The following is a 20,690-nucleotide window of genomic DNA, read 5'->3' as shown; positions in this document are numbered from 1 at the left end:
GTATGCACCAGAAGGCTCAATCGGCCAACTTTTTCCCAATTCCAAATTGGCAAGCTGCAGAAATCAATCAAATTGCTCCAAGTATTTCGAGAGCTGGATTTGCAAAGCCTTTTTAATGTTATCTTCGAAAATACTTGTAATATTTATACAACAAAAAATCCAAAGAAATTACAAAGTTGAAGTAAAATGCTTGCTTTTACTCAGAGGTACCGTTACACTGTTGTAAAAAAAATGTTCTCGCAAGAACAACTTGGAGAAAGGAATTGCAGAGATTACAGCCTGGGCAGCTGAAGGCACAGCCGCCAATGGTGCAGTAAAGGAAATCAGGGATGCACAAGAGGCCAGAAGTGGAGGAATGCATCGCAGAGAGCTCCCATGTTGGAGCACTTGCCTGGATCTTCGATTTTTGAAGTGGGCTTTGTTGCTTTTTTTTGCTAATCCTATGTTCCTATGGAACAGGAGGAGGCCATTCCGCCCCTCAAGCCTGTTCTGCCATTCAATTAGATCATGGCTGATCTCGATCCTTACTCCATATCTCAATACCCTTGGCTAACAAAAGTCTATCGATCTCCCAATTGAAATTATTGGCTGAGCTGGGATCTACTGTTTTTTGTGGGGGAGTGTTCCACATTTCTACCACCCTTTGCATGAAGTGTTTCCTAACTTCTCTCGTGAATGGCCTGAATCTGATTTTAAGGTGATGTCCCCTTAACCTAGACTCACCCACCAGCGGACAACGTTTCTCTCCATCTACCCTAGCAATTCCTTTCAATATCCGAAAAACCTCAAAACAATTCACCCCTTAACCTTCTATATTCCAGGGAATACAAGCCTAGTTTATGTAATCTCTCCTCATAATCTAACCCTTGGAGCTCTGGTAACATTCTGGTGAGTCTGCGCTGCACTCCTTCCTAGGCCAAATATATTTTCAGGTGCGGTGCCCATAACTGTACACAGTGCTCCAGGTGTGCTCTAACCAGGGCTTTGTATAGCTGTAGCAAAATGTCCTCCCCTTTATATTCTAGCCCTCTAATTATAAAGGCTAACATTCCAGCAGCCTTTTTGATTAATTTTTGTACCCGACCATTATATTTTAGTGATCTGTGTAAAGGACCCCTAAATCTCTTTGGGCTTCCACTCTTCCTAGCTTTTCACCATTTAAGAAACACTCAGATCTCTCCTTTTTTGGTCTAAAATGGATGACCTCACACTTACCTGCATTGAAATCCATCTGCCACAGTTTTGCCCACTCACCTCATCTATCAGTGTCTTTGTAATTTTGTGCTCCCATCTACACTACACATCAATTTTTGTCATCGGCATACTTAGATATATGGCTCTCTATTATGTTGTCCAAGTCATTAATATAGTGAATAATTGAGGTATCGGTGCAGATCCTTGTGGAACACCACTAGTCACTTCCTTCCAATTCAAGTACATACTCATTGTCCCGACTCTGTCTTCTACCGCCTCACCAATGTTTTAACCAGGTAAATTCATTCCACCCAAATAGTTTTGGTTCGTGTCAATTATGGCAAACCCCTCCCCTCCTTTTTTGTTGAAGAACATGAATTAGACTGCTCCCCATCTAAGCTTAATGAACTGCAGCAGATTCTGGAGCCGAACGGGGCTCATAAGATAACAGGATTTAAAAAAAAATAATGAGCAGCAAGGCTGGCCATTCACAGAACGTGCCACGATTTGCTTTTTGCGAGCCCCATCCGTCCCCTTCTATCCAGCAATGCAAAAAACACTGACAGCACCAACAGCCAAGGATTATTAGGAGCAGTAAAGTGTAACTGAATATTTGTTTTGTATAATAACCCGCACTTGCATTGATATAGCGCCATTAACGTTAGGTATTAAAGGAGCGTAGGAGCATCTTAAAGGAGGAGAGTGAGGTAGCGAGGCGGCGAGGTTTAGGGAGGGAATTCCAGAGCTTAGAACCCAGGCAACTGAAGGCACGGCCACCAATGGTGGAGCAATGAAAATCTGGGATGTGCAAGAGGCCAAAATTGGAGGAGCGCGGAGATCTGAAAGGATGGTAGGGCTGAAGGAGGTTTAAGAGACAGGAAGAATGTAAAGCATGCACTGTATGTAAGGTAATTGTTATGGGTTAATTTGTTGTCTGCAGCAGGAAATTAAAAGTACAACATTTACAATAACAGATAGGATCGATCCACAAGGGATGAATAGCCTTTTCTAGCAGGCATTTCTAACATAACATTACACAAGGCTCTTGGATGAAACACTCAGGTCTAAAAATTGAGTAGCGCGCTGGGACGCTAAAAATATCACGCCGCAGTATTGCAGGCCTTCCTCCCCTTCTTAAAGGGGAGGGGACTTGCGCAGCGTGACCCGGGGCCCCTGGGGAATCGGAAGTGCCGGCAAAAGAGCCCAGCACTCAAGAGAAGTGCCGGGCTCTTGGAGCGCAGCCAGCACTCCGCGGGGGGGGGGGGGGGGGCGCGGTTCAGGAGGTGGGGGGGGTGGGTGAGCACAGGCAGGTGCTGGCAGGCGGCCAGCAACAAAAATGGCCGCCCCACACCTCGCCTTTAAATAGCGCCTCCCCGGCCACAGGTAGGCCCCCCTGACCCCATCAGACATAGCATCCGGCGGTAAGTTAGGGGGCGCTCTTGAAGATCGCGAGCGGGGTGCTAGGCACGGCAATGACACACGCCGCTAACCTCCCGCTGAATTTCGCAGGAGGCGTGGGTGGCGCCGTGCCCACCGCTAGTTGCTTTGCGCCCCATTAGCGCCCTCTTAGGGCATTAACGGGAGGTGCAAAGCAACCCAATTTTTCCCCCTCAATGTGATGTTGTACATGAGTGCTGAGATTCCTAGTCAACCACCCACAGGTCAATTCTGAACTGAACGAGAGATTTTGAGTGCTCTCTCCAGCATATTTCAGACCAATGACCTCTGAATAAAAAGTAAATCAACCAGTGCTAGGAATTGTTTGCATTCCAAGGTTAGGAGCAGCTGTTAATGGCCGGGATAGTTTCTGACTTCCTCTCATCCATTCCCTCAATGGTTCAGCTAACAGAAACAATGAGTTCATCGACCTCCCCAGCCAGTCTGCTGAACCACAGGAGTCATCATCCCAAAAGGACACGGACTCAAAGTAATCTTTTGGCATAATTCTTCTTTTAAGAGGTATCATCAAGAAGGAAAACCATCTCAGCCAGAAGACACATCAATTATGTATGGTTATATGTATAGGCATCCTCCACCGTCACGGAGACAAAGCCATTCCTGTAAAGATACAGCTAGCGGGAACCATCGGACTTTGATTTATCCAACCAAAGTCAAACAAAAAATGAACGCAAAAATCTTTGTGCTTGTCACAGCGACAAGAAAAAAAGTAACATATCGAACGCGATTCAAGGGATTGCTACATGCACTCCTTGCCCACTCACACCCCAACACCCCTCTTGCTGCAGTACAACCTCTCACTCACTATGAGCACTGCCAGGGGAGATTTGCCACTAACAGTAAAGGGCTGCTGCTGCAATCCAACCGTCCTGAGGGTGCAGAACCTGCACTGAGTGCGGGTCAGGAAATGGCAGAGCCTGTGCTTTTCCATCCTTTAAAATGGGGAAGTGACCCCTTAAAAGTATATAGGAGAATGCAGATACGAGACAAATCATTTAACAAGCAAGGGGAAAAGCTAACAGAGGAAGAGTTACATCTGAAATACTAACCAACTTGCAAAAGCTGAATGACCTGCATTATATTTGCAGCAATTTCTGGTTTTCTATTTTGTTTTCCGATCTCCAGCATTAACACTACTTCTTCCACTTCATCAAAATAAGTAACAGGGCTGATTCCCCAATCAGTGCTCCTGGCGAGAAGCACCCCTCACAGGGAGCGCTGGTCCCTAATTTCCCACCCATTCATTTAAGGGGACGCAAACTCAACAGCTCTGGGCCCAGGATTTCCCCACCACCATTTTCCGCAAGCTTTGGTTCCCAACTAGAAAACCCAATCAAGGAATCAACGTCTAGTTGGTCTCCAAACGTCTGATTTTGAAATGAGAATGTGAAGGTGGGGATGAGCGGGGGGGCGGGGGGGGGGCGGAAAAGGCAGTGGATGGATATTAGTCACGCTGGCCCGAACTTTAATGGAACTTTTTGGCGTAAGTATGGTGCAAGAGCGGAGTTGCGCAGATTTTGAGAGTAAATTTGTGCATAACTGATATATGCTGGTTTTACACCGAGACATCGCTGAACCAAATTTCCTCGATCTTTTGCACTACTGCAGATACATCGGCCTCCATTATACAGCCCCGCCCATATGCAAAGACCATCTCTCACGAGTTTCATTGGATTTACGCAAATGATTCACTGGCGTAGATTTACACCCAAAAATCTAGGCGCACCACGGCCCAAGTCACCAGATAGCCATTTTGTTTGTGATTTTGTGTTTAATTTTTCTTACCGAGAACTGCACTATACTTAACCAAAGAGCTGTCAGTCTCAGTGTAGCCGACCAGTATCAGCTAGCAACCTGGCTTGTGGGGCCAACCATCCAGACACTAGAAAGGGAACTGGGAGTTTTAGGGGGCGAACAGTGACCATTGCTGGTCTCATGACTTGGAAGAATCAAGGTCCATTCCTGCAAATAAATAATCAGTGCTTATAAAGACAAACACAACATGGACAAGCACAAGAACTGGCTTCTTGTTCGCAAACTGACTAGGAAGGAGGAGACAAGACCAGGAGGTGCCATGACGAGGCTGGGAGAGCAGACTTGATTCTCCTGTGGCATTGCTCATGGTGAGAGGGCAGGAGACAGTGGGAGTTCAGTATAGAGTAGAAATTCTGCTCCCGTACACCAGGGGCAGAGGCATTGCAGGCACCATGGGTTTTCGGACCAGGCATCGCTAGTGGAGCAGACGGCTTGTGCTAATCCAGGGCACAAGCCTCTTTAAAGCTTTCAAATTTATTTTAATAAAGGTGGGACAGCCCTGTCTCAATTTCTGGTGGTCTGATCTACCAGTTCAGCAGGTGAAGTTCTATGGTGGATGCAGTCCTGCAGTAACTACCAGAACCGTACCCACACCCCCGCCCATGGATCTTCCAGGGCAAAAGGTTCGTTAGTGCGAAAAAGATCTGGGAATTGAAAAGAATTTTGTAAGAGATTGGAGAGACAACGAGGTAAGTATTAAGTGATTTTAGATTGGTTTAGTATTGGAATCATAAAAGCACGATGGATTTTTTTTGTGCGATGGATACGTTAAGTTTGGCTCTCCCTAAGATGTTTAATATATTACTAACTGATCTCCTGCAGCATTGCTCACGAGTAGACCAGGGTCTGGAGTGCAGTTGCGACATTTAAAGTGGTCCCAGCCCAAATTGGGGAGTGGACCATTGCAAGGGATGGGGGGGGGGGGGGGGCCGGGGAGTGAAGCACAGCAAGAGGCCGAGAAGCAAAGTGTAGCACACAGTGAGCCAGGGAGAGTGGCATACTAGACCCGGAGAGTGAAACAGGGGAAAAGCTGTTCTGACAGTTGTTTCTTGGATTTGATTTCCAATGATAAGGCTGTTTTGGGGGAAAAGCAATCGAAGTTTGCAGGGTAAATGGAGTTGCGGTACCAAGCAGCCATGATCTAACTGAATGGCACAACAGGCTTGAGGGGCTGAATGGCCTCCTCCTGTTCCTACGTTTGTGCACATCAGAAAGCAAGACTGGCCCTTCACAGGGCATGCCACAGCCTGCTGTTTGCACACCCCGCCTCTGCCAAATTGCAGGCAAAAGTGTGTCAGAGACATCTAAATGGCAGCACTGGAAGCTGTAGCGCCGGGATCTTTTGGGAGAGTGGTTTGCCCCTGATCTGCCTGAGTGCTGGAGCAGGAGATGTGAGTCAACATGTCTGACGGGCTGGAGGCTGCAGTTTATATCGGTGCACCCTCTAGAGGCACAGTCCGGCACAACCAGCTGAAAAGTCACACATGAAACTCAGTTGCAGTGCTGCTCAGGTGCAACACCGCTGGCAAAAGATTAGAGTCTAATTTTCCTGTGCATACAGCCCCAATTGTCCAGGCACTACAACAAACTCTTGTTTAAACAGCACTTAATCATCCGGAATACTTTAATAACCGGCAAAATAGATAACCGGTAATCTTGCCGAATCCATCCAGCACTGGTTTTGCCGAGTCCGAGTCTCCCGCGGTGGCCGAGTTAGTCAGTGGTTTTTGTTTTTGTTTGTGTTAAGAATTGCCTTGGTAGGTAGGTATACCTCTCGTTATCCAACATTTATCAACTGGCACCATCCTGGTCCCCTAGGTGCCGGATACAAAAGAGTTTACTGTATTTAGATGCTAAATCCCAGAAAGTCGTCCCTCTCGAGTATCAGGCCTGAAATACAATTTTAACACTTGTTCTGCAGGTTTCCTCCGATTCGAACTTAACATTTTTTTCCTAATTAATTTAACGTGTTCTACTTATTTTTTGCCTTTTTAAAGTTTAGAATATTTTCCTCACTCCCTACTCTCTATTTCGGAGGTGGAAGTAACTTTATTTAAGAAAATGCTCATTTTGATTGCCTGAAAACAGGGTCCAAAAAGTTATTTTTTAGTTAATTCAAGAGCAAGGGTGTGCAAAGCGGCCAGACTGATGTCTGATGTGAAGAAACAAGTAAAAATAGAGGGCGCTGTGAAAATAATACAGCCAGACTTATCTGTTGTGTGTGGGTGGCAATCGCAGAGCCCCGAACAGAGGTAGTTATTCCTGCTGATTCGATTGTAAACCTCAATATAAATCACTTCTGGAAGTCTGAAATCAAACCTGAAAGTGCTGGAAGCACACAGCGGGTCAAATCAGCATCCGGAAAGGGAAAATACAGGTTAACATTCTTCCTGAAAGATTAATCAGTCCCTTCTCCTTCCCAATGCCGACTGACTTGCTGTGTATCTCCAGCATTTTCTGGTTTGATTTTAGACTTCACACATGAATGTTTTGTCCCAGCTCCAATTCCTTGGTCTCTCTCTCACGATTCTCGTACTCTGTTTAGAGTTGAACAGATAGGGATTGTGAACGAGGACTGCAAACACCTCACAGTTCTGTGAGTTCAAGGCGGGACTTTAAACTCTACCTGCCCAGCAGATACGACGTGGGTTGGCAGTTAAAATGCCCCGGGTTATTTACCCGCCCTGGAGCCACTCAGATCCTGCTGTTCCCAATTTTAACAAAGCCGGTGGGAATCTAATATACATATGCTAATCAGGGTGCAATGATATCATCAGGCCCCGACAGCGATTTTAACTCCGTCCTGAACTGTTTCCCCTCCAGAAGAATGTCAGTGTGAAGAGGGCCAGGAAGTTGAAGATGATACTAAGATGGGAGGGAAAGTAGTGAGTGAGGAGGACATAAAAAACCTGCAAGGGGACATAGACAGGCTAAGTAAGTGGGCAGAGATTTGGCAGATGGAATACAATACTGGAAAGTGTGAGGTTATGCACTTTGGCAGGAAAAATCGTAGAGCAAGTTATTATCTTAATGGCAAGAAACTTGAAAGTACTGAAGTACAAAGGGATCTGGGGGTCCTGGTGCACGAAACTCAAAAGGTTAGTATGCAGGTGCAGCAAGTGATTAAGAAGGCTAATGGAATGTTGGCTTTCATTGCTAGGGGGATAGAATATAAAAATAGGGAGGTATTGCTTCAGTTGTACAAGGTATTGGTGAGACCGCACCTGGAATACTGCATACAGTTTTGGTGTCCATACTTAAGAAAGGACATACTTGCTCTCGAGTCAGTACAAAGAAGGTTCACTCGATTAATCCCGGGGATGAGGGGATGGACATATGAGGAGAGGTTGAGTAGATTGGGACTCTACTCATTGGAGTTCAGAAGAATGAGAGGCGATCTTATTGAAACATATAAGATTATGAAGGGGTTGGATCGGGTGGATGCAGGGAGGATGTTCCAGATGATGGGTGAAACTAGAACTAGGGGGCATAGTCTTAGAATAAGGGGCTGCTCTTTCAAAACTGAGATGAGGAGGAACTACTTCACTCAGAGGGTGGTAGGTCCATGGAATATGCTGCCCCAAAAAGCTGTCGAAGCTACATCATTACATAAATTTAAAACAGAAATAGACAGTTTCCTAGTAGAAAAGGGAATTAAGGGTTACGGGGAGCGGGCAGGAATTTGGACATGAGTCTAGGTTCGGATAGGTCATGGCCCTGTGGGTAGCGGAGCGGGCCCAGGGGCCGTGTAGCCTGATCTTGCTCCTGTTTTCGTGTGTCTAATGCTGTTAGATTCAGGAGATAGTCCTGTCATAGTGGATTGGCGGTTAGGATCAGATCAGCCATGATCTTATTGAATGGCGGAGCAGGCTCGAGGGGCCAATTGGCCTACTCCTGCTCCTATTTCTTATGTTCTTATGTTCTTATGTCCTCCAGGTAAGTTTTTTTGTTACACAGTATCAGCTGTGGCTCAGTGGGAAGCACCCTCGCCTCCTGAGTCAGAAGGTTGTGGGTTCAAGTCTCACTCCAGGAGACTGAAGAAATTTGGAATGGCCCCCCAGATTCTCACCAACTTCTACCGGTGCACCATCGCGAGTATCCTGTCCGGCTGCATCACTACCTGGTATGGCAACTGCACCGCCACAGACCGCAAGGCTCTACAGATGGTGGTGAAAGCTGCACAACATACTATAGGAATTAAACTACCTGCTGTGCAGGATATCTACCCCGAGAGGTGCCGGGGGAAGGCCCTGAGAATCATTAAAGACACAAGCCGCCACAACCTCTTCGCCCTGCTCCCATCCGGTAAGAGATACCGAAGCATATGGTCTCGTACCAGCGGGTTTCGAAACAGCTTCTACCCCCAGGCCATAAGACTCATGAACGAATAATTTACTATTATTTATTACTGTTGTTTTATTTATTAATACTGTATTTCTATTAGTATTTTTATCATTGTTATGCCATATTTATTCCAATGTTGGGAGGACTCGTAAAAATCAACATTTCATTGTGCAGTACACACGTCTGCTGCATATATGACAAATAAAATTGAATTGAATTGAATTGAATTGAGCACATAAAGCTAGACTGACACTCTAGTGCAGTGCACTGTCGGAGGTGCCGTCTTTCGGATGAGATGTTAAACCGAGGCCCCGTCTGCTCTCTCAGGTGGACGTAAAAGATCCCATGGTCACTATTTTGAAGAACAGGGTGGGAGTTCTTCCCAGTGTCCTGAGCCAATATTTATCCCTCAACCAACATCACTAAAAACAGATTATCTGGTCATCAACATTGCTGTTTGTGGGAGCTTGCTGTGCGCAAATTGGCTGCCGCATTTCCCACATTACATCAGTAACTCCACTTCAAAAGTACTTCATTAGCTGTAAAGTGCTTTGAGACGTCCGGTGGTCGTGAAAGGCGCTATAGAAATGCAAGTTGTCGTCTTCTTCTTCTACTTTCCTTTGTGGAAGCAGAAGTGCCTCTGGAGACCCCCCACTCCCCCCGCCCAAAACCTACTCCCCTACGCTCAACCAAGTGCTCGCGAGTGGCCAAGGGTGGTAAGTGGATCAGCGGGGTGTTAATGAGGCACGGTGGTTAAAATCGCCCCATACTGCCGCAGGTGGCCAGGAAACTAACTGGAGCCAACGGATTCCTACCAGAAACCCACTACCGTTAAAATCTCCCCTCATTCCCCCACCCTTAAATAGGAAAGTAAAACAAGAACATTCTCAACATACCCCATAAAGTAAAGGGTAAACCTTGAGTTTGTACTCCTGGAGCGGAGCTTCACCATCAGGAGTACACATCGGGATTTTAGACAGTGTCCAAACAGAAGTTTCTGTCCATTACAATTTGTAAAATGACCAGTCATGTGTCAGCCTGACTTGGTTGGTAGAATGTTTTTCCTGAGAGTGAGAAGGTTGTGGATTCAAATCCCATTCAAGGGCTTGAGCACATAATCTAGGCTGACCTTTCAGTGCAATACTGTCAGAGATATTAAACTAAAGTCCCATCTGCCTCTATAAATGGACATTAAAGATCCTTTGGCCCTATGCAAAGAGCATGGAGTTCTCCACAGGCCATTGGTACCTTAGCTCCATTAGAAGCCTGCATCCCTCACTCTAAATTGGACACATGCCAGGTCACGAGACCACTAGATCTATCTCTCCAACACAATAGCAAAATACTGCGGATGCTGGAAATCCGAAATAACAACAGAAAACGCTGGAAAAACTCAGCAGGCCAGGCAACATCCGTGGAGAGAGAAACAGAGTTAACGTTTCAGGTCAAAGACCCTTCATCAGAACTGAGAAAAAAGCAGGAAATGGAACAGATTTTAAAGCAAGTTTAGGGGCTGGGAAAAGGGAGAGGGGATGAAAGAACAAAAGGGAAGGTCAGTGATAGGATAGAAAGCAGGAGAGATAAAGAGACATTAAGAGATATTCAAGGCCAGAGGAGGTGGTAACGGGACAGGTTAAGGAACAAAGGATGGCTCTAGATGGAGTGTGAATTGTGCTGGCAGAATGAAGAACAGCTGTCATGCGCGAGAGAAAAAATATATATATATATGTGATGGGGGCCGAGGTTATGGTTTGAAATTGTTGAACTCGATGTTGAGTCCGGAAGGCTGTAAAGTGCCTAATCGAAAGATGAGGTGCTGTTCCTCGAGCTTACGCTGAGCTTCCGTGGAACAATGCAAGAGGCCGCGGACGGTGAGGCCTGAGTGGGAGTGGAGCGGTGAATTAAAGTGACAGGCCACCGGAAGCTCGGGGTCCCCCTTACGGACTGAACGGAGGTGTTCCGCAAAGTGGTCACCCAATCTGCGTTTGGTCTCCCCAATGTAGAGGAGACCGCATTGTGAGCAGCGAATACAGTATACTAGATTGCAAGAAGTACAAGTAAATCGCTGTTTCACCTGGAAGGGGAGTTTGGGGCCCTGGTCAGTGGGAAGGGGGGAGGTACAAGGGCAGGTGTTGTATCTCCTGCGCTTGCACGGGATCATGTAAGGTGCACGTCTTTTTTCTATCTCTCCGTTGCCCTCAATCTCTGGATTCCTAGGAAACATTCACATCACTTCTTGAACAAGAAGTTACTTGTTCAAACTATTAACTCATTGTGACACCTGCATAATGAACATTTTCTCAGAATCATTTAACCCAAAAAGTGAAAACTGCTTTTGTTAACAGATTGGACACAGATCACATCTAAGTGACACATCAACACTGCAGACTAGCTAATTTCCTATATAAAGTGGGATCAATCTCTCACTTTTCCTCTTGGAATAGTCAAGCACCGTCCATTCAAATGCCAAAGATGTCCAGCAAAAGGTTGTTGGTTTACATAGTATCACTGTAAGTTTCAGACAGGAGAGGACGTTCGATCTATCTAGCCCACCTAGCCACAGTACGTGTTCTGGATAACATTTATCCATCAACCAAAGTAGATGATCTGGTCATTTATCTCATTGCTGTTTGTGAGAGCTTGCTGTGTGAAAATTGGCTGCCACGTTTCCGACATTACAACAGTGACTACACTTCAAAAGTACTTCATTGGCTGTAAAGCACTTTGGGACATCCTGAGGTCATGAAAGGTGCTATAGAAATGCAAGTCTTTTTTCTATTTTTATTCCCTTGGGGCATTTCAACTAACCCTGAACCCTATTTGTTGACAAGAATCTGTCCAGTTCCTTCTTGAAACCCATTCAGGTTTCGTGTTTCACCATTTGCGTTTGGTGTGAAGGGTGTATTGAGACAGGGTGGCGAACCACAGCAACTAACACAAGGGCCCGAGGAAGATACCAGCGTTTGGTGTGAAGGGTGTATTGAGACAGGGTGGTGAACCACAGCAACTAACACAAAGGGCCCGAGGGAGATACCGGCGTTTGGTGTGAAGGGTGTATTGAGACATGGTGGCGAACCACAGCAACTAACACAAAGGGCCCGAGGAAGATACCAGTGTTTGGTGTGAAGGGTGTATTGAGACAGGGTGGCTAATCACAGCAACTAACACAAGGGCCCGAGGAAGATACCAGCGTTTGGTGTGAAGGGTGTATTGAGACAGGGTGGCTAACCACAGCAACTAACACAAGGGCCCGAGGAAGATACCGGCGTTTGGTGTGAAGGGTGTATTGAGACATGGTGGCGAACCACAGCAACTAACACAAAGGGCCCGAGGAAGATACCGGCGTTTGGTGTGAAGGGTGTATTGAGACAGGGTGGCTAATCACAGCAACTAACACAAGGGCCCGAGGAAGATACCGGCGTTTGGTGTGAAGGGTGTATTGAGACAGGGTGGCTAATCACAGCAACTAACACAAGGGCCCGAGGGAGATACCGGCGTTTGGTGTGAAGGGTGTATTGAGACAGGGTGGCGAACCACAGCAACTAACACAAGGGCCCGAGGGAGATACCGGCGTTTGGTGTGAAGGGTGTATTGAGACAGGGTGGCGAATCACAGCAACTAACACAAGGGCCCGAGGAAGATACCGGCGTTTGGTGTGAAGGGTGTATTGAGACAGGGTGGCGAATCACAGCAACTAACACAAGGGCCCGAGGGAGATACCGGCGTTTGGTGTGAAGGGTGTATTGAGACAGGATGGCTAATCACAGCAACTAACACAAGGGCCCGAGGGAGATACCGGCGTTTGGTGTGAAGGGTGTATTGAGACAGGGTGGCGAACCACAGCAACTAACACAAAGGCCCGAGGAAGATACCAGCGTTTGGTGTGAAGGGTGTATTGAGACAGGGTGGCTAATCACAGCAACTAACACAAAGGGCCCGAGGAAGATACCGGCGTTTGGTGTGAAGGGTGTATTGAGACAGGGTGGCTAATCACAGCAACTAACACAAGGGCCTGAGGAAGATACCAGCGTTTGGTGTGAAGGGTGTATTGAGACAGGGTGGCTAATCACAGCAACTAACGCAAAGGGCCCGAGGGAGATACCGGCGTTTGGTGTGAAGGGTGTATTGAGACAGGGTGGCTAACCACAGCAACTAACACAAAGGGCCCGAGGAAGATACCAGCGTTTGGTGTGAAGGGTGTATTGAGACAGGGTGGCGAACCACAGCAACTAACACAAAGGGCCCGAGGAAGATACCGGCGTTTGGTGTGAAGGGTGTATTGAGACAGGGTGGCGAATCACAGCAACTAACACAAAGGGCCCGAGGAAGATACCGGCGTTTGGTGTGAAGGGTGTATTGAGACAGGGTGGCTAATCACAGCAACTAACACAAGGGCCCGAGGAAGATACCGGCGTTTGGTGTGAAGGGTGTATTGAGACAGGGTGGCGAATCACAGCAACTAACACAAGGGCCCGAGGAAGATACCGGCGTTTGGTGTGAAGGGTGTATTGAGACAGGATGGCTAATCACAGCAACTAACACAAAGGGCCTGAGGGAGATACCAGCGTTTGGTGTGAAGGGTGTATTGAGACAGGATGGCGAATCACAGCAACTAACACAAGGGCCCGAGGGAGATACTAGCGTTTGGTGTGAAGGGTGTATTGAGACAGGGTGGCTAATCACAGCAACTAACACAAGGGCCCGAGGGAGATACCAGCGTTTGGTGTGAAGGGTGTATTGAGACAGGGTGGCGAACCACAGCAACTAACACAAAGGGCCCGAGGAAGATACCAGCGTTTGGTGTGAAGGGTGTATTGAGACAGGGTGGCGAACCACAGCAACTAACACAAGGGCCCGAGGGAGATACCAGCGTTTGGTGTGAAGGGTGTATTGAGACAGGGTGGCGAATCACAGCAACTAACACAAGGGCCCGAGGAAGATACCGGCGTTTGGTGTGAAGGGTGTATTGAGACAGGGTGGCTAATCACAGCAACTAACACAAAGGCCCGAGGAAGATACCAGCGTTTGGTGTGAAGGGTGTATTGAGACAGGGTGGCTAACCACAGCAACTAACACAAAGGGCCCGAGGAAGATACCAGCGTTTGGTGTGAAGGGTGTATTGAGACATGGTGGCGAACCACAGCAACTAACACAAAGGCCCGAGGAAGATACCGGCGTTTGGTGTGAAGGGTGTATTGAGACAGGGTGGCTAATCACAGCAACTAACACAAAGGCCCGAGGAAGATACCAGCGTTTGGTGTGAAGGGTGTATTGAGACAGGGTGGCTAACCACAGCAACTAACACAAAGGGCCCGAGGAAGATACCAGCGTTTGGTGTGAAGGGTGTATTGAGACAGGGTGGCGAACCACAGCAACTAACACAAGGGCCCGAGGAAGATACCGGCGTTTGGTGTGAAGGGTGTATTGAGACAGGGTGGCTAATCACAGCAACTAACGCAAAGGGCCCGAGGGAGATACCGGCGTTTGGTGTGAAGGGTGTATTGAGACAGGGTGGCGAACCACAGCAACTAACACAAGGGCCCGAGGAAGATACCGGCGTTTGGTGTGAAGGGTGTATTGAGACAGGGTGGCGAACCACAGCAACTAACACAAAGGGCCCGAGGAAGATACCGGCGTTTGGTGTGAAGGGTGTATTGAGACAGGGTGGCGAATCACAGCAACTAACACAAGGGCCCGAGGAAGATACCGGCGTTTGGTGTGAAGGGTGTATTGAGACAGGGTGGCTAATCACAGCAACTAACACAAAGGGCCCGAGGGAGATACCAGCGTTTGGTGTGAAGGGTGTATTGAGACAGGGTGGCGAATCACAGCAACTAACACAAAGGGCCCGAGGACGATATCAGCTTTTCCACATAGAATCACACCGTATTATTCAGACACTCCACAGGACCGCTACTACACAAGGCCCCAACTGTCTCTTCCATCAGGAAGTGTGATTATGCTCTTCTGTGATACTAACTACAGCACTTTAAGCAACGTACCATGTTCATGACGGTCAGTATGAATCGCTGGGCAGCCTCGGCACCGTGATACTCCACCATGTCAGAATCCGCCACCACCAGCGTCTCCACTGTGTATTCATTGGTTAATCGAATGGCGTTTCTTCTGGGCCGCCAGCCAGCGGCCTTCTTCAGTCTCTTTCTTCCTAAAAGGGGAGATCATAGGTTTAGACACACGCTCAACTACCGCAAGCATTCAGAGGTACAAAACAAACGTACACAGCATCGGCAACCTATTAACCCAGTAGTTGCAGCTCTCGTCACCCGACCACGTGGAGGCGGGTTTACAACCAATGACTGCCCGGCATTCAAACCCCACTCGCCCGTCATTTGTCTCATTCACTTTATCCAAGGACTAAGTGGATCACCTCTGGATCGCAGAGCGGTCCATCGTGGAGGGCTCTATACCCCCGCATACAAACTCATTTCTATCCTGGAGGGAAAGGGAAAAGGGGGGGTGGGGGTAAAGAGAGAGAAAACGGACCACATTTATCTCATTTCACTTCTGGCCGGCTGACAAGAGGAATACATTGGCGCAGGTTGTGGAAATGCAAGTGCCTTGGTCTCACTCTCCCAGCTTGAGGAGCATTCATGGAGGCGTGAGGCCGTCTGTGTGTGTGTGTGTCTGTCTGTCTGTCTGTCTGTGTGTGTGTGTGTGTGTGTGTGTGTAGAGAAGACACTTAACGAGGTGGGGAGGGGGAAGGGGGCTTCACAAAATACATTTCAAAGTTAAACAACAATTTTCTATCGTGGGAAATGCAGCCTGAAGAGGAATGTGAGTGACTCCTTTATCAGTAGAATAGAAAGACAGATCAAAGGCCCATCCTGGGTTTGCATCATTTATTTCTTCATAAACATCAAGTTTGGAATTTTACAAACTGAAGCAAATGCTGTTCTAAATAAAGATTTAAATGTTATAAATATATATAAGTCACATTCACCAAAACTTAAATACAAAGGCCCGGAATTTGCGGTCAGCAGCAAAGCGAAGGAGTTCGCCGCCGGCCCCGAAGTAGACTTCGCACAAGGATCTCGCGATCCCTGTGTCGAGAACTTCAGGTTTTCCGGCCTTCAATTCAAATCAACAACATATAGTGGGGATCCCCTAACGCAAGCTGCTGCGACGTCAACAGGCTGTCTAAGCAGCCAATCAAAACACAGAATTCTCAGACAGCGAACAAGGAAGTGAGTATGTGCTTAAAATTCTAACTTTTTCAAAATGTTAGAGAGAGCAAAAGATTGGGGCTCTCACACGGGGAAAAGACAAACCTGAAATAAAGATACGCAAACTTTAAAATAAAAATTAACATTTTTTTGAAAAGTTCCTTCAAAATTTTAATTTTTTACTAAAATGGACAAATTTCATACTGCACAAAATAAAAATTAGTTTTCCAGGCCCTCAACATTTGTTTAGTAGTAATAATGCTGTTAAAACCCCAGTTACACCTAATCCCTTTGGATCTAACTTTAAGTGAAGAATTTAACAGTGTAATTACTGAAGTTTGTCAGTTTCTCTGATTTGAGCGATTACACAGATTGCCCGCTCTGTGGGGGGAGGGGGTGGGGGCACAGCACAGCCTGTTTCGGAGCTGTCATTGACAGACCACGACTTCAGGTTTCCCGCATGTGCCTGCGCCAAATCCCAAAGTTGCGGTCAGTTTCAAAGGCGGAATGACCCCAAATTCCGGGCCAATGAAAGCTTTTGGTTAATTGCACATCATCTTACGGTATTTCCTGGCTGGGTTCTAACCTGCAGCTCTCGCCACAAGGGCAGGCTTTCCAAACCTTGGACTGATCCACATCCCCCTCCAGGTGGGCTTTACCCAGAGCCTGGTGACATCATGGGCAACGGCTCGCGCCGCTTCTGCCCTTTCAAAGATGAAGCACGCCTGTGAGGCACTTTGGGGGTTGGGTGGGGGGCATTTTAACTCACCATCCAGCAGAAACCAGGCGAGCGTGCGAATGCTCGGGTGACCTACCTGCTGATTTCCTGCCTGGATCGACACAAAGCTGGGTGGGCGTGTGTGCTGTGAGGAGGATGCAGAGAAACCCCAGTATGATTTAGACAGGTTGGGTGATTATACTGCATTTGCCATGCATCTGCCGAATGTGGATAAATGCGAGGTTATCCACTTTGGTGTCAAAAACAGGAAGGCAGATTATTATCTGAACGGCAATAGATTGGGAAAAGGGGAAGTACAATGAGACCTGGGTGTCCTTGTGCATCAGTCGCTGAAGGTCAGCATGCAGGTGCAGCAGGCGGTTAAGAAGGCAAATGGTATGTTGGCCTTCGTAGCGAGAGGATTCGAGTACAGGAGCAAGGATGTCTTGCTGCAGTTGTACAGGGCCTTGATGAGACCACACCTTGAGTATTGTGTGCAGTTTTGGTCGCCTTATCTGAGGAAGGAAGTTCTTGCCATGGAGGGGGTGCAGCGAAGATTCACCAGACTGATACCTGGGATGGCAGGAATGACGTATGAGGAGAGATTGGGTCGATTAGGCTTATATTCGCTAAAGTTTAGAAGAATGAGAGGGAATCTCATTGAATCTTATAAAATTCTAACAGGACTAGACAGACTAGATGCAGGAAGGATGTTCCCGATGGTGGGGGAGTCCAGAACCAGGGGTCACAGTCTAAGGATAAGGGGTAAGCCATTTAGGACTGAGATGAGGAGGAATTTCACCCAGAGAGTGGTGAACCTGTGGAATTCTCTACCACAGAAGGCAGTTGAGGCCAACGTATTAAATATATTCAAGAAGGAGTTGGATATATTTCTTAAGGCTAAAGGGACCAAGGGATATGGGGAGAAAGCCGGAACAGGGTACTGAATTTGGATGGTCAGCCATGATCTCATTAAATGGCGGAACAGGCTCGAGGGGCCGAATGGCCTACTCCTGCTCCTTTCTTCTATGTTTATGTTTCTATGGATCCCAATTTTAACCTGTTCTTCTGAGCAGGCAGTAAGGGCGCCTGCCTGAAGCAGGCGGGGTCCTTCTTTAAACATGCAGATCGGGCGCCGACTGCGATCTTCACTCGGGCCCGAGCGGAGAATGGCCATCAAACATTTCAACAAAGGAGACAAAGCAGAGCAGAGGAGATGGGAAGAAGATTAGCGAACAGAAGAGTGTGCAATATTCATTGTATTTCCCCTTCACGGGATGTGGTCGATGCAGCCACGGCCATATTTATTAGCATTTATTCCTTGCACAACTGAGTGCCTTGCTAGGCCACTTTAGAGGGCATTAAGAATTGAGGAATAGGCCAGTCACAGAATCACAGAAACCCCACAGTGCAGATAGAGGCCATTTCGGCCCATCGAGCCTGCACCGACACATATCCCACCCGATCCCCGTAACCCCACGTATTTAATCCCCCTAACACTAAGGGTCAATTTATCATAGCCAATCAACCTAACCCGCACACCTTTGGACTGGCAGGTTCTCTTCCCTGAAGATTAGTGAAACAGGCGGCTTCTCCCTGACAAAACCATGGTGATTTTTGTTTGCCACTAGCTCACAAATTACCAGATATATTGAATTCAATTTTACAACTTGCCAGGGTGGGAATTGAACTCTGCAAGTTGCTAGTCCAGCACCACAACCACGAAGCTACTGTACACCTAAATACAGCCCTTGGAGCCTCTGGGCAGGACCCAGTCCAGTCTTGTACTCCAGTTCCCAATCTTTTATCCATTTCATAAAACCAAATAGGCTTTCACAACAGAGTGTGCATACTCCTGGCAGGCTCAAGTTTTTCGATCTTGCTCAGCGGAGGGGTTAAGATCCCCTCAGGGCCCCACACACGGCAACTTGCATTTATCAATGAGGTTCCTGCCAGTGTCTGGCAAGAGTCTTATTCGCCGCCAAAACCGGCAGCAATAAAATGGGGAAATGAGCGGGACGGGAGAGAGAAATGAAGCCGCTCCGTCTGAAATGCTCCCTCACTCCTTTCCCACCCATCGGGGAGCAGCTGAAATCATCCCTTTTGGTTTTAACCCGTGCGCACCAGGCAGACACAGGGGGTTGGAGTATAAAAGCGGGGAAGTCCTGCTACAACTGTACAGAGTATTGGCGCGACCACACCTGGAGTACTGTGTACAGTTTTGGTCTCCTTATTTAAGGAAGGATATACTTGCATTGCAGGCAGTTCAGAGAAAGTTCACTAGGTTGATTCCGGAGATGAAAGGGTTGTTTTATGAAGAAAGGTTGAGCAGGTTGGGCCTATACTCATTGGAGTTTAGAAGAATGAGAGGTGATCTTATTGAAACATATAAGATTCTGAGGGGGATTGACAGAGTAGATGCTGAGAGGATGTTTCCCCTCGTGGGTGAATCTAGAACCCGGGGGCATAGTTTCAGAATAAGGGGTCGCCCATTTAAGACAGAGATGAGGAGGAATTTCTTCTCTCAGAGGGTCGTGAATCTTTGGAATTCTCTACCCCAGAGAGCCGTGGAGGCGGAGTCACTGAATATATTCAAGGAGGAGATAGACAGATTTTTGAACGATAAGGGGGTCACGGGTTATGGGGATAGTGCAGGAAAGTGGAGATGAGGTAGATGATCAGCCATGATCTTACTGAATGGCGGAGCAGGCTCGAGGGGCCGAATGGCCGACTCCTGCTCCTATTTCTTGTTCTTATGTTCAAACATTCAAACAGCATTTTGAGAAATTTGGTTTAGTTTCTTTTCACTGGCCAATGAGGATTGAATATTTCCATCAATTCTTAGCTGGTTTTCTGGCTACTTTCCTCACTTCTGACTCAAAATTAAAGACAGTGGCAATCAAGTAAGAGTGTCAGAGGAAGGATGATGGCGAGTGATGGAAAGAGTGACTAGTATCTGTTACATTGTGAGGAGACTGCAAATAAAGACTTCAAATATTTTAATGTAGATAGATCCAGGCACACAGTTAGCAGTAATAGTACAAACGGTACATTCCTCAGATCACAAGATAGTTATGGATGAAGAAGGACATTTGGACCAGCTCACTTCATCTGACCAGAGAGACCCGAAAGTGGCTCCATTTCAGCATCCAATTAGTTCTTTGACAATTCCAGGGTATTCAATTCCAGCCAATGAAGTACTTTTTGAAGTGCAGTCATTGTTGTAATGTAGGAAACACAGCAGCCAATTTGCACACAGCAAGCTCCCACAAACAGCAATGTGATAATGACCAGATAATCTGTTTTAGCGATGTTGATTGAGGAATAAATATTGGCCAGGTTACTGAGGAGAACTCACCTGCTCTTCTTTGAAATAGTGCCACAGGATTGTTTACATCCACCCAAGGGCAGACGGGGCCTCAGGTTAACATCGCATCTGAAAGACGGCACCTCAGACAGTATAGCACGCCCTCAGCACTGCACTGGAGTGTCAGCCTAGATTATGGGCTCAAGTCCCTTGAGTGAACCCACAACCTTCTGACTCAGAGGCGAAAGTGCTACCCACTGAGTCACAAGTGTCACTGGGTTATCCAGAGATCTGCCGCTGGCAGGCAGGGTCAGGCATTCCGATGCCCAACTCTCCAATTGGCGATTTGAGACTGAGCAATTGTCACACTCCAATGCAATTAATTAATTATAGCAATTGGGTCCCACACATTCCTTCCAGCGCCAAGCAAAGCTGCACTCTCAGCGTACACCTCGTGCACCCAGGACCCTGGGGCCTGGTCAGTGTGGGTATGTTTCATAAAGACAGGCTAATATCGCACAGCTACTACTAAATGCCTTTTTTTGTATTTTCTAATAAATTTCCATTTAAATTGCAGCATAGAAACTGGTGTGAATAAGGCGGACAAATTGATGAGGGGCAAACAGAGCACTTTGGCACACGCCAGTCACTAACCCAGGCTCTACATTTG

At 47.2% G+C, this 20,690-nt stretch overlaps 1 protein-coding gene across 1 annotated transcript in view; it reads right to left on the bottom strand.

Moving 5' to 3' along the window:
- Positions 1-20,690, bottom strand: part of adamts17 (ADAM metallopeptidase with thrombospondin type 1 motif, 17) — an 821,255-nt gene that overhangs the window by 742,615 nt on the left and 57,950 nt on the right. The window contains exon 3 of the mRNA XM_085968920.1: positions 14,814-14,977. Coding sequence (XP_085825046.1) covers positions 14,814-14,977 — 164 coding nt within the window. The remainder of the gene's footprint in view (positions 1-14,813; positions 14,978-20,690) is intronic.

The sequence above is a fragment of the Somniosus microcephalus genome, chromosome 27, assembly GCF_052327205.1.
Source record: "Somniosus microcephalus isolate GS21.2 chromosome 27, FLI_Smic_1.0, whole genome shotgun sequence".
NCBI classification, from domain to species: Eukaryota; Metazoa; Chordata; class Chondrichthyes; order Squaliformes; family Somniosidae; genus Somniosus; species Somniosus microcephalus.
This window is presented reverse-complemented; position numbering and strand designations above follow the sequence as displayed.